Genomic DNA, 14,543 nt, shown 5'->3' on the forward strand with positions numbered 1-14,543 from the left:
AGTTCAGACCCTTTTTTAACCGTTAAAGTTACATACAAATGCAGTTTTATAATACATTTATTTTCCATGTCATAATCATCGTTTTTAAATGGCAATGTAACCAAATCTAAGCCACACAGAAGTGAGCAAATGAAAAAAAAAGTCTGCCTTTCTTTCACATCTGGAGTCCGATGTCATAATAGGAGGCGAAAGCACATATCTGTGTCACAGGTGGGTTTCAAACCCAGGATTCTAGTTTCAAAGCACAACTCTTTACCAGCTGAGCTACTAGGGATGACATGTGAAATTGATCTTCTGTCCCACACCGTCCCAGGCCATAAATGGTACATTATAAAATCTGATGAGGGCCGGGACAGGTACTGGTGACTTCAACTTTCACTGAGGACAAAAATAATATTTCTTTGTCAGGTATTTATCAAGATACTATTAATATCTACTGATTACAAAATCTATATAGTACTTACTGGGTAGGTTTGGATCAGATCTTAGAAAATCCACACATGCAGTGCTAATACTGTATTATGTTGTACCCTTACCTCCTGGTACCTCCACAGCAGATACATATGATGAAAAAGCAGAATGTTAATCCGCCACAAGTCGATTTAAGGGCCTCTCTGCTCATTAGTGTAGATTATTGATGGAAGGATGAACATTAATTCAACCTGAAGATATTCCCTTATTTGGGTCCAAGATCTGTCATTGCAGTTCAACTGGGCTTAGAATTCAACCACTGCATCATATGACTCACACACTCATGAGTGGTAAACATTATTTATTGTTCCACTTTTATATGTTAAATTATAGCCCAAAAGAGAAAAGTGGGTCAATAAAATGAGCTTTAGCCTCCTGAAAACTAAAAGACTCCCCTTTATATACCGTGTTCACCTTATCTTCACAACCATGCCAAATATATAAATCCTTTATTTTAAAAAGACAGAACATTATAGTTTAATAATGATCATGGGTGTTTCTGTTGATGTCAGACGTGCCACTGTAGATACGGGTCACTGAGATTTCACTAACTGACAAAATGATTACGGCAACCAGCAGTTGTCACATTTGTTGGAAACTTCTTTCTCTCAGTACATTAAAATGTCCAGAGCCACAGAGTCCACTCTGTATCTGTGTTCATCTCCTCAGCTCAGAGCGGCCTGCACTCCAAATCCAGAACAACGTGGTGAACGTGAGGTGCGTATGATTTAACGTGCTCTATGTGCCGGATGTTTGTCGTCCACGATGCACCACTTGTGTCCTTTAAAAGAGAAGTGATGCGTTTTGCTGTGTCATCGGCCCAGGTCTGCCACACCTCTCTGTCTGCTTTCTTCCCAGAAATCCTCCGAGTCACGGCATCATCACCATCATCAATTGCTGCAGTGTTCGGTAGCGGTGACGTGACATTCTGGTGAATATGCAAAACGCCACCAGTTGTTTTCTTCAGCAGGCGACAAGCGACAGGCCAGCCATCCTCAGAGCTTGGTATGAGACCCAGATTCACCCGGTCTGCGATGTCACACAGCTGGAGCTGGAAAAATAAGATAAAGCTCTTCAGAACAACCATCATGTATGTCATTACCTTTTAATTTTTATAATGAAGTTAATTTGAATTTTAGAGCTACAGTGTAAATACTTCCAAGAGTACCTGTTGTTGACAGAGTACATTTAAATATTTAACTCCTGAAAAAAGTTCTGATGATTTCACTGGTGGATGATGAGACTTACAATCATCAAAACTTAGAAGTAAATAAGAAGGCAAAGAAGGAATCTGATGTGTTTGTAGGTGTAAGTTTTAATGGATAACTCTAGATGAGAGTCAACATTCATTTCAGGTGCTAATCTCAACCACTAGAGAGCACAAGTTAGCACTTTTGTCCATGGATTGCAGTGTAGAGATCAGCAGCTGGAAGGAAGCCACAACTAATCTTGTTGAATGTAAACAAAGGGAGTATACATAGCATGAATATTAGAATACATTACTTGTCGGTTGTCTCCTTGATGAACAGTGCAGCGGTCAGACACCTTGTTTGCCTGGAGGTTTTTCTGTAAGGCCTCGACAGCAGCAGGGTTCCACTCGCAGGCGTGAACATGGCTGGCCCCCGCATGCACCAGATAGGGCAGAGTGAAGTATCCAATACCTGTCAATCAAGTCATAGTCATCATTATGTTATTTACGTGATAAAATGAAAATACTAATTAAAGGGTGGGCTAAAGACAAAATAACGATCTCCTCAGTCTATGACCACTGTATTCAATTATATCATATTGTACATGGATTGTTTTATTTTCCTCATTCATGAAATTTTCCAATTCAAACTATTCTGTAATTTCTGTATTAAAAAAAGCCATGATACAAGACACAGTTTTTCTACCTGCATATAAATCCACCACAGTCTCCCCTGTGCAGTTAAATCCAGCCACCCGGAGCTTCTCTGTTATGTTTCCAGCTGAAAACATACATTTGGTCACATCAAATTCATACCTGAAACAAAGGTGCGGGAGAGATTATGAGTTTCAGACAGGCTTTAGTCAACCATGTGTCAGAAAATAAAAAGGCAGATTATTACTGACACTTACGTGACACCATTATCTGAATGTTTGACCCAGCTGTGCTCTCCTAGCAGCATCGTCACCACAGGAGATCTAAATCCATCCTTGGATATTCGACTCATCTTTGCCAAACGCTTCGCACCCAGACCTTTGGCCACTGCACTCCACAGTTGTTGAACATCTGAAGATGGGAACCAAATATCCTGATCAATCACTTTTTAAAAATACACTCAGGGGGTGCTTTATTGGGAACTGTAGACTGGATAGGGGCTTAATTTGCAGCCTCAAATCTCTGTTGTGTGGATTCCATAAGATGTAAACAGTACCCATTTTCTTCCATAGTGGCAGGGAGAAACAGCCGTCTCCCAGCAGAACAAGGTCTCCATGCTTCTGGAAGCTGCGAGGAAGGTTCCTCCTCAATTCCTCCGTCCATCTTTCACCACAAGACTCCAACAGCTCCTGGAGTTCTTTTTCAAGTTTACAACCACTCGTCTTTCCCCTCTCTTTCTTTGACTGCAGAGGAGACTGTGGTAAAAACAGCACAGACAAGAGGACACACATAAACATGGTACAGTGCACAACTACCTGTTGCGAATAGTACTTAATTCTGCTATGATTACCCGACTCCAAACTATTTCACAAGCACTGTCAGGAGGCAATGTGTCTCTGAAAGAGTGCAGATCAAGCTGTGACAGACAGGATGGTTGAATGGGCAAGAGAACTGTCCCATCTGGGTCTTTCAGAAGGCGCAAACTCAGGTCCAGAGCTCCTCTGGACTGCAGACATTCCCTGTCAAACACACACACACACACACACACACATCATTTTATAATGAAAACAAAGTTTATTGCTATAGCACTCTTCACAGATAGAAATTATGGGAAAGTGAACTCAATAAAACTAGACTTAAGACCAGTGTACATAGACATGGAATAAAAACAATCAGTAAGAGAGTAAGCGCCATTCAGTTCGAGCAGAAAGCCTGTCTAAAAGTTGGTTTAAAGTGTGTAAAAACTCGAAGACGTTGCAGAAATGATACTTGACATTAGTGAAAACAAGGCTCCCATGCTAACTAGCAGGTACATTAATCCAAGAGGATTTAATGGCGGATTACCTGAACTGCTGTGTGTGACACTGTGACACACGGAGACATGGAACTCCGTCCATTTTTAAACAATCCAATGAAAAATACAAACAAATAAAAACACTGTGCGGTTCGTTTTATTATCCACAGAATTCCAGGTAAACCGGTAACGAAGATTCTTTACAGCCACAGCGTGTTTCCAGTCGGACTGCTATACGGGACGGACTTTTGAAAACATGAAACTTTATTGTCCCGAACAGAATGTAGCAGAGAGAATTGTTATTAACTCAGTGATCATTTGACGATCAGTAAGGCTAGTTTATCATTAAAGGGTTTAAACTTAAACCCGGCACTTAAAATGTGCTATATTTGTTTGCGGGAGCGACAGCCACGAGAAACGACACAACAAAACCAGTTTGGACCAGTTTCCCGAATGTCAACAGATGGAGACAAAACCTAGGGAAGTAAATGAGTGAGGATTAAAACAGTGTTCTATAAAACATGTGATATAATTTAAAACATATCTGTCATAGGTGACATATCATCGAGTTAAAGTAGCCTTTGAGCTTTTGCGAAGGTTTTTCATGATGTCTCTTCCTATTTGTATGAAAAGCACCTGCTGTGCTGTTGAAATGTGACTTGTGATCTATGAAACTGAGTTTCAAAAATCCATACAAGGTACAAGAAAACTTTGTGAATTAGTTTCAAATAGAGCAGTGGTTGTCAAACCTTTTATACCAAGTACCACCTGAGAAAATATTGAGCTAGACTGAGCAGAGTCAGCTACAGACTTACAGGGGGCAGATTTATTACCAATAAGATCATTTGCTCTCACACCATCCTCCGTATTTCACACACTGGTATAGTGAAGTTAGATTATGACGGAATGAGAGATAAAGTGACTCATTATTATTTAATTATTTTCATTTTTTGTTTGTTATTTGTTTCATTTTCTATGCACTCTGGTCAAAAACATTTAATATATTATTTATTATATTGCTATGTAATTTTTTTTACATACTCTCAGTGATACTTTATGTATTTTTTGTCTCTTTCGCTGGTCAAACCTGGCAAATCTTTCATTTCATTTATGTTAAAATATGAGCTGGTTAAGTTATTAGTATGTATTTCACATGTTAAATCACTGGGGATAAATGCACACATCTGTATGCTTTTAAAACCCTGACATGAGTCATATCATAAAGCTTTCTGTTTGATGCAAGACCAAACGACCTGCTCCTTCTTCCTCTTCTCTGACACAGTGTGGAGCCTCTGCAGCCATGCAGATATTTGAACCTGAGTTGGCAGGTTCATCAAAGAAACATCTAACAGGTTATATATTAATAATGTCCTCTTCCAAAGGAGATATAATGCTGCAGGACCTGCGGATAAAGAATAAAGGATGTTTGGTTCATTCTCTGGGTCGTAAGTATTTTCTTAATTCATTCTTGATTTAATCGAGCATTTGTTTGTCCAGAAAATGTCAGAAAATGTTGATTGGTGTTTCCCCAAAACCTCAAAATGATGATGTTCTCAAATGTCTTGTTTTCTCCACAAACCAAAATTTTTTAATTTTGATGATTTCTTAATCAAATGCATCAATGAAACCAGAAAGTATTCACATTTAAGAACCTGAAAAATCAGAAAGCTTGTTTTAACTATTTAAAAAACCCTCCAAAATGGTATAATTTGACCCCATGTATCTGATAAAGTGCCTTCCACACCACCAATAAGTGAGCCATTATTGACCCTTTACGGTTACACTTTTATTTGCCATGACCTAAAGCTGCAATCCTTTAAATCCTTTAGTTAAAATATGGATTATATGGCTTTATATACTGACAGCTATCACTGATTTATCTCAGGTCTGCGATATTCATGACTGTTACTATGGAGGCTGTGACGTCATTTCTAGCTTTGTGAGTTATGTTGTTCACAAACCTAACTCCCAAAGGCAGGCAAATATATAATAATCCCCTTGCCGGTGGTAAATATAGACCCTAAAGTAAAGTGTTGAACATGCTATAACACATTAAAGCTTTATTGAACATTTGACTTATTCCACCAAATTTTAATGTCTGAACTATTAATTTGTAAACACGAGTATTGTCTTGACTGTTTCTTTGTGTTCCTCAATGTCTAGATGTGGTTTTGAGCAGCTTTCATTTTCTGCTAATAAATCCTCATTAAATACAATATCATCTGTTTGGATTTTGGGTGAAATGTTGTCAGTGATTTATAGAATGTAATAAAAATACAAATTCTTGTTCAAACTTGCACCAATAACTGAATATTCTGCACATATCGTGTGTACTATATACTACTATAAACAAACTGTATACTGTATAATGCCTACTGTATATTATTAATGGATAGCTCTGAACACAACTGTAAAGTATATTTACAGTATAAAAAAGGAACTCTTCATTATCATCATCATCATCATCATTATTATTATCATTACAGTATAGAGTAAACCTGCAGGGATTAACATAGATTAACTCCATTATAATGCATTTTTTCCACACGCTCAATTCCTTTGGGTGAAATTAAAGATTACTGAATATTAATGTGAACTGCCCAAGACCTTAATCTGGTTTCTTTGTTCCATTTTGTTTTACCTGTCCTGTGCCTTTAAGATTAGACGTTTCAATCTAGGCGTGTTTCCTGCTGCCATTAACTAAACAACTGGCATCTTGCGGAGGAAAAGCTTTTCAGCACCAGCGGCGGCAGTAGGTTTACGTTTGCGTGCACACAGGCTGTTATTATTATTATTGTTATTATTAGTAGTATCATCATCATTTATTTATATTTTACACTGTCCACGTCCTCGGTCATAGCCTGGTTTTTGGTGGAGAGCAGCTCGTTGATGATTTATCCAGATATGATATGAATGTCAGTCGGTCAAGGTCCACTCAGCTCCGCCGGTGCCACAGCTGGATCCTCAGCCTCGAAGCGTTTGGAGGATTTTTTTTGTCTTTATTTACTCGAGTGAAGGACGACGAGGCGTCGAGATTTGTTTGTGTGTAAGCAGCAGCAGCAGCAGCAGCGTGGGGTCGAGTCTCACCGTGGGCATGACACGCTGCAGTAAAGACTGAGAGAGACGAACTGGGAATGTTACCGATCAGAAAACGCCGATGATGTGATTGCGACACTTGAACGTCGGAAAATGCTCCACAGTCATGATCGCCGCGCGCCGAGGAAATCTTTAATATCGCTGAGTGAGTTGTTTTTGTGCCAATTTGCGCGACACTGACTGAGCAGATTTTTTTCGCTCTTCGCTGTGTGATTGTTTATTTATTTATATTTTACAGTATAACACCTGACGTTTACCCAGAGAAGCACTGATAACAGGACGCCACCATGTCGGCGGTGATGATTACGCGCAAGGTGCGTAAATGGGAGAAGCTCCCGGGCAAGAACACGTTCTGCTGCGACGGCCGGGTGATGATGGCCCGGCAGAAAGGAGTCTTCTACCTGACCCTCTTCCTCATCGTGGGGACCTGCTCCCTCTTCTTTGCCTTTGAGTAAGTGCTGTTTCCATACATGGGCTCTATACTGTACATCACAGTCCATAAAAGTCACTGTAGTCGCTCCTGTGCCTCCTCCCAGCTGCACCCAAACATGGCAGTGGAATGATACATCAACATTATTATTCCCATACTTGTAGATCTATGTCTTAAAGGTTCAGTGTGTAAAAATGAGTGACATTTTCCATGTTGCCCCTGAATGTCCCTCACCCCACCCTTCCATTCCAAGTGTGTTGGAGAGTCTATGTAACCTTCATTTAGCGTAAAACCCTGTTCAATGTGTGCTATAAAACAACTCTGTGCCAAGTATGTCCTCGCATATGAGCTCACGATGACAGACAAAACGCAACAATACTACTGGAAATTGTGAGAGAATGACAGAAACCTAAAGGCAGCGACAGACCAATGATTTAGAAGTCCTTCAGAAGGAATTTAAGGTGTTTTATGATCTAGATAACACTTGCCTTTGTAGCAAGGAGACCTGGGTTTGCGACCCGGTCGAAACAAGGGTCTTTCTGCATGGAGTTTGCATGTTCTCCCCTTGTGTGCATGGGTTTTCTCCGGTTCCTCCCACAATTCAAAAAATGGGGATTAGGTAAATTGGACACTCTAAATTGACTGTAGGTGTGGCCTTGTGATGGACTGACGATCTGTCCAGGGTGGGACGTCGCCTATCACCCTATGTCAGCTGAGATTGGAAAAGTGCCCCCCCCTACACTCATGTGGAGGATAAAGCGTGGTTGAATGGATGGGTCATCTAGATAAACCAAATTTTGGCATTTGAGGGTGTTCTGTACATTGTTCCAGTATGAATGAGCACAACACTGGAATGCCTTTTTTCCACATTGCATGTCTGGGAGCGCAATGAGTCGTGTCAATCAGAAAATATGCACATAAGTAATGGGGAAGCAGACCGATAAGGCCCTTGTTTGTACCAATGAGACCTTCAACGGGATTCCAGAGCAGGCCATCCAACCGGAGAATAAAGTTTGCAGTGATGAGTCAGGGCTTTACTGTTTGACCTATATACAGGCTTATAAAAAATAGTGGAAAGTTTCAAGGTTGTCTTTGCGAGATGGTGCGGAATCATATTGAGACATGTTCGATTCAAGAGGCTAAGGCAAGTTGAAATGTTGAAAATGACACTTTCTCTCTCATCGGCAACACTCCTGAGTAATATTTGGGATGAATTACATTTCACGGTCTTGCATTCCACCACTGCAAAATATTGAGCTGAAAAATTGCGGTTCAGCCTATTTTGGATCAAACACGATAAAATAAACTCTTCACTGCCCTCTAGAGGAAGTATTGTGCACATGGATTATCGTCTTGCATGAGGAAGGACAGAAATATATCACCAAATCAATATTTTGACTCACCTCTAGTCTTGTCTGTGGAATTCCATTTGGATGAGGTTGTGTTTGATCTTAAACACATTAACATGATTTGATAAAATTCGCTCATTATTTCACTCATGTAAAGTATCAATGATTTCCCACATTTGTGATGATCCATTTCATTGCCACAATCAACTTAAAGAGTGCTGTTTATTGTGATGAGAGAAAATATCAGTTTAATTCATCTAAGATGTTGCACTGAAATAACTTTTTTTGACAACAGTCATGTTAATAAACTGCATGTGTCACATATGAAAAATTACTGAAATTAATACTTTGATGAGTGATCTTAAGACTCAGTATCTATAAGGTGAATACATATTTTAAGTGTCATTAGATCTTATGGCCTTATATCAATTTCCATTCCAAAAACATCCCAAATGGACCCTGTATTCATATTTCACTGCTCAAAATTTCAGCTTCTGACAGAGAAAAGGGTTTATGATTAACCACATACTGAGTGGAGGTGTTTAATTTTTAATAACCTTAGCTGTCCGGCTCCGCTTTGGGGGTTTAAGGAAAGGAAATTTCTGTTGTCTCAGCACTTCCCTATACTGTCTCAATTCACTACCCACTCAGCCCAGTGGACTCATTAGCCCTGCACACACTGCAGTCTCATCTCGGATGCGGCGCGCAAACCCAAATTCTGTCCGTTAAGTCCGTGTGGAGAGGATTGTTTGGACACATCTGTACGTAATCCTCATAAAACGGTGCTGTGTCTCATTTAGCGTGCCTACCTTCTGTCTTTGTCCCATCTCATTTCATTTCCTCTCCTCTATGTATATGACATAGTGACATAGTGCTGTAGCAAAAAAAGAAACACGGCAGCCTTCACTGACTCCACTGTGGGCGCATATGTGGAGAAGAAGCTGCTTTTACTCGTGCCGGGCCCTGCCCATCATCGCCCACCCCCCCTCCCTCTTTTTTACTGCTGTTCGGCTCAGAGCGCAGAGAAAGAAGAGACAATGTTGCTCACACTGAGCATCCAGAGCCCACAGGAGGCATTTCAGTGACTAATGGCTAGAGGGTTGTTAGCATGCTATGTTCATATTACAGTGAAACATAATTATCTCTCATGGGGGGGTTGGATATTAATGTGGAGATTGGACTCAGACAACATGGGGGTAGTTGGTCTCTTGCACCATTACAAATATCTGGTTTTACATCTTTGACAGAGTTCTAGGCTTGAGAAGAAAAGGCTTTGAGGTTTTTGTTTTTATTCAAAAACAGCTCATTTTCAGCTACATTTGACTGAAGTCCAGGCTTAAGAAGAAGGGATGGGCTGAGATACAATTGTATCATGCATGCTATTATTGGCATAATCGTAAATGTGAAGAATCGGTGACGTTTGACATGAGAGCCTTGAAAATACTGTCCAGTAATTTATTTCCTCAGCCAAAGAGGTTATGCTTTTGGTCCTGTTTGTTTGTTTGTGTCTGGTTTTTAGCGAATAACAATGAAAAAAAACAGATTTTGATTCGATTTTCTGGGTGATGTAGTTCATGGCCCAAGGAAGAAATAATTCGATTTTGAGTGAACTGACACTGGGGCTGCAACAAATTATTGTGAATGAATGAACCGATGAATCGGTTTGAGTGTTTGTAAGAAATTATTTAAACTGAATCATATCACTTTGTGGTCAAAACAAGACATTTGCCTATCAACAAAAAAACATGATGAATCGAGAAAATAATCAACATATTAATTGATTAATGACACTAATTATTTGTTGCACTGCTAATTGACACTACAAGAAACCGCAGCATTGCTGTTTTCTCTAGTTGTGAAGTGACAGTAAAGGGAAATCTGCATCTTTCGAGTCATGGAACTCATTTATACAAACAAACATTTCTCTCTTACCTAAATGTAAGGTAAAGTGATTTTAGTAGGATTTGGAGGCAAAGCAGGACAATAATCACAATAAAACATTGAATCACATTTAATTTCATCAGGATAAGCACAATAATAATCAGGCTGACAATAGCAGCAAAAGGGAACTGCTCCAAATCCTTTTTTTTAGAAGGTTATTAAGTAATGTTTTTATAACATATATCATTTATTGTCTCTTTCCTGTATAGCTGTGTCATGAGACTGTCTGGATTCATTTGTAATTCCCTCCCTGTGATACCGTGACCTTTCATCTATTGTGTCACTATCCAACACACGGACTACTTTGCAAAACTGTAGGGAACTTTTTTGCACAGGTTTTTCCTAAACTAAACTAAAATGTTGAGCATTGTTTCACTGATCCTGTGATAAACACAAGACTTTGTTTCAAAGCACCATGAACAATGTCCACAATCTATCAAATACTAGTAGTTTGCAAAAGGCATCTCATATTGATTTAAAAACTGAACAACAACAACGCGGTGTACAAACACACACAAACAATGCAAGGCACTGCATTATTAAAATCTAATTTTAAAGCAGCAAAGCTTTCTGTGAGGGCTAATTCCTGTTTACTTTACTGTTGTTCATTATTCTATAATCTTAAATGCTTCCTCTGCAGTGTTTAGTTTCCTTTCAGTTTGACTAGTTTCTCGTACTTGTCCTGCCTGGCCTTGATGGAGGACAGAGAGGAGGACAGTGTCCTGACGTGGACTCGCTCATATCCGTCACATGCAGAGAAGCCTCCTCACTTTTATCATCAGTAATCAGCAGCGCCCGGGCGAGGGAACCACTATGTGCTTTGATTTACGCTTAATTTGCGGAAGCGAGCAGTTGAACACACAAATGGAAAGACTCATTAGGACGAGCTAAACAAATGATTCAGTGAGGATGCAGGCACAAATTTTTTTCCTTCTCTTTCTCTCTTTTTCCATATTAAATTAATTCTGTAAGACTGTGTACATCTTCACTCTGCTGGTTCTGTACTCACTGAGTTTCCACTCATCTCTTTTAAAAAATAATGAGATTTTACACTCAGTGTATTATGTTTAATGAGAGATTATTCGCAAAGGCTTTTTGGATATCAAATGCCTCACATGAATTATTCTACAAGGTTTGGCCCCCATTTGTGTGTGGAAGAGGGTTTGAACTTAAAATTTGTTGCCTCTTCAGGACCAATAGTCCTCATGGAGACCAAAACCTGCTCCTATTAAGACAGAATGTCATATCTTGGGAACTGGGTTGTGGTTTAGGTATTAACTTATTTATGGTTCATGGTTTGTATGGTGATGCTTTGTTTAGACTGTCCAAATGAAGGGAAGTCTGTGCAGGGTCCTTTAAAAGGAGAGGCTCTTGTGTGCTCTTGTATTTGTTGCTTTGTGAGGACTAAAAGGACGTTATGTCTCATCCTTGCATCTTTAAAGGGCTTTTTCAAGGCTACCTAGGGGTAGGGTAAGGGGCCCTGGAATGCATGATATCTATAAGGGTCCTGACTTTGACTGCTGCCCAAACTGTGTGTGTGTGTGCATCCTTGCATAAGTGCATGTGGGTAGTCCCCTATAGAGCTTGGATGAAGGGATAAGAAACTGGAACAGGGGGACAGTGTGTCATCTGTGTGTCCACCCCAGGACACTGAGGATGGTGCTGGAGAAGCATATGTCTCCCTCCCTCTGTCCAATAATCAAAGTGCTCTCTGACCATCTGCAGTCAGAGGAGATTTTATATCTTGTATCCCGGCCACTGGGCCTCCCTGAGCATCTCTAACCCCACCCTGTCTCCCTGCCGGCCAATCAGCGAGCAGCTTTTGGTCCAGGCTAAATGAGCAATAACATGATTTATGCTCTATTCAGAGTACAGGGTCCATTTACAGTAACCGTCATGTGGAGGCTTTTGTTCTCAGACAGGAGGAGAGGGCTGGCCATACAACGATGGAAATTTAGATGCTCTCCTTCAAGATAGAGTACAGACATCAAATTACCAGATTCACCATTATTCCTTATTTAACAGCAAATATTGTCTGATGCAACTTCTGTAATCCAAGCTTTAATGCAAGTAAAATGGCCATGACCTCGCCTCTAATGTTTCATCTCTCTCTCTCTCTCTCTCTCTCTCACAGAGCTAATAATGATGAAAAGAAAGAATAACTCATGGTCTTACCTCTGATTAACCTAATATGTCATGTAAGAAAATCTAATATTTTAAATGACGGGCTTTTTGGAAGTCTTTTTAAAAATAGAGATGGGAAAAAATACCAATAAAATCTATTTGAAACTTCAAAATTTGAAAATTTGATTAATGTGACTCTTAACATGTGTATGTAAAGCTCAACCTGGTATACGTAATATGGTGCTTTTCACAGCAGATATTTCTAGACATGAAATAGTCCCTCCAGTTTTAAGAGCCAGTGTCGTGCTATAGTTCAAGGTCACACTAAATAATTAGTATTTTTTCTCTGAAATATTGGTTTCGTACATCATTTCCCGTATTTTTTGCATAAATAATTATACTGTGTAGTCGTTATAGCATTGCAAAACAACAAATCTTCTAATGTTATATTATTTTCTCTACAAATGGATCAAGGACTTTGGTTAGTTACGGCGACCAGGATGAAAAACTACAGTTGGAGCTTATGAAACAATCTGATGGTACAGAAGCAGTAAATGTTGTTGAACAACCTCCTGGGTTTTTCCGGCTCTGTCAGGTATTTATTTTGGCTTTGTGACTTCAGTGTATGAGACACTCAAACTGGAAAGGAAGGAACAAGGGCAAACATTTTTTCTTCCAAAATGTCTGAACCCACCCTTTAATTTGAATAATTCCCAAGCTCACTGGTGAGCTTTTGTTTCCTTTAGCAGTGTCCCAGAAAGTGACATAACCACAGTGCACAGATGTGGGAATAACACAGGCCCACTGTGGATGACTGCTTGCAAAGCATCATTTATTTGTAGTAGGATTCATCTATTGATAAACGTTATATGTCATTTAGCAGACGCTTTTATCCAAAGCGACTTACAATGGAATTGAGTACAATCAGCCAGGGGTGGAGTCGAACTTGCGACCATTGCGACCATGATGTCTTTCGCACACATGGTACCAGTCTTAACCACTGAGCCACTCCGCCCCAAGTAAAGATAAAGGACAGGCTTCGAAACTTTCACTACAGAGTGACGTGGTGACGTTTTAATCCTTGTTTTATTTTCTACACTGTTGAATTGGTTTTAATTCAAAGATGCACTGACTTTAGAGGCTTGTCATCTTTCCGTTCTTGTCATAGATCAAAGTCTGCAGTCAACACACTCTAATGCACTGTAAATACTGAATAAGCAGCTGCTTCTTTTCTTTATGTACATCTGATCACAGGGGGCGGAATTTAGTTTTTGTAAAGAGACTACGTATTAAAAAATAAACTATCTCCTCTCGGTGTTCCATTATGTCTGAGCCTAATGTCCACTCATAATGATTTTATGTCTGTTGTCGGGGGCCCATTAGTAAAATATGGCATATGGCAGAAACAATTAACACACTAGGCAGTAGATGAGTGCGGTGGTTAGCACTTGTCACATCACAGCAAAGTTCTGGGGTTTTTAAACATCCCTGCCAAATCCTTTTCTGTGTGGACTTTGCATGTTCCCTGTGTGGTTTCCTGCCACGGTCCAAACACATGTAGGTTAAGTGGTTAATCAGAATTCCCTTTAGATACGAATGCAAGTGTGAATTGTTGTTGTTCGGTGGCGGTGATGATGGAGGCTGACTGTCTCCACCAGTGTCAGCTGGGAGTGGCTCCAGCCCCCAAGGCTGTCAAAGGATAAACAGTTATGGGTGGGTTTAATTTAAGTAGTAAGTCAAAGATTATTAGTTAATAATATGTGTCAGGAGATTCATGGTTGGTTGGTTAGTGCAGGTACAAAGAGAGAGCAGGTTTCTCTACCTGCTTGGAATAGAACGTCTCCAGCAGGCTTTACATCTGAAGTAGAGAGTACCAGTATTGAACCAAGTTCTGCTTGAGAATGATAATGACTTTAGGATATTTTGACAGCACCTGCACCTCCACATACATGTGGCTGTCATTTGCCACTGTATAGGTTTGGAAAGTTAAAGCTT

The 14,543-nt window shown here is 39.9% G+C and overlaps 2 protein-coding genes across 3 annotated transcripts in view; one reads left to right on the forward strand and one right to left on the reverse strand.

Annotated features, from left to right (window-relative positions):
* Positions 1-903: 903 nt before the first annotated feature.
* On the reverse strand, positions 904-3,951 carry trmt12 (tRNA methyltransferase 12 homolog). Its single transcript, XM_044039696.1, has 7 exons — positions 3,659-3,951; positions 3,165-3,333; positions 2,871-3,069; positions 2,572-2,725; positions 2,367-2,476; positions 1,975-2,132; positions 904-1,522 (listed from the first exon to the last, which is right to left on the reverse strand). Exons 1-7 carry the CDS (start codon positions 3,709-3,711, stop codon positions 1,142-1,144), a joined length of 1,224 nt encoding a protein of 407 aa, XP_043895631.1. The 5' UTR covers positions 3,712-3,951; the 3' UTR covers positions 904-1,141.
* Positions 3,952-5,162: 1,211 nt separating this feature from the next.
* zdhhc9 (zinc finger DHHC-type palmitoyltransferase 9) overlaps positions 5,163-14,543 on the forward strand; it is a 30,886-nt gene continuing 21,505 nt past the window's right edge. For both annotated transcript variants that reach the window (XM_044040298.1, XM_044040299.1), the window contains exons 1-2: positions 5,163-6,849; positions 6,943-7,155. In XM_044040298.1, coding sequence (XP_043896233.1) covers positions 6,992-7,155 — 164 coding nt within the window. In that variant the 5' untranslated portion in view covers positions 5,163-6,849; positions 6,943-6,991. The remainder of the gene's footprint in view (positions 6,850-6,942; positions 7,156-14,543) is intronic.

The sequence above is a fragment of the Solea senegalensis genome, linkage group LG12 (genome assembly GCF_019176455.1).
Source record: "Solea senegalensis isolate Sse05_10M linkage group LG12, IFAPA_SoseM_1, whole genome shotgun sequence".
In the NCBI taxonomy this organism is placed as follows: domain Eukaryota; kingdom Metazoa; phylum Chordata; class Actinopteri; order Pleuronectiformes; family Soleidae; genus Solea; species Solea senegalensis.

Bases quoted from the DNA above. Each gene is read 5' to 3' on its own strand.
- trmt12 (XM_044039696.1), bottom strand. From the start codon at position 3,711: ATGGACGGAGTTCCATGTCTCCGTGTGTCACAGTGTCACACACAGCAG. The intron at 3,334-3,658 runs GTAATCCGCCAT...TGTGTTTGACAG, and splicing joins TGTCACACACAGCAGTTCAG to GGAATGTCTGCAGTCCAGAG. The intron at 2,477-2,571 runs GTAAGTGTCAGT...CCTTTGTTTCAG, and splicing joins CATTCAGATAATGGTGTCAC to GTATGAATTTGATGTGACCA.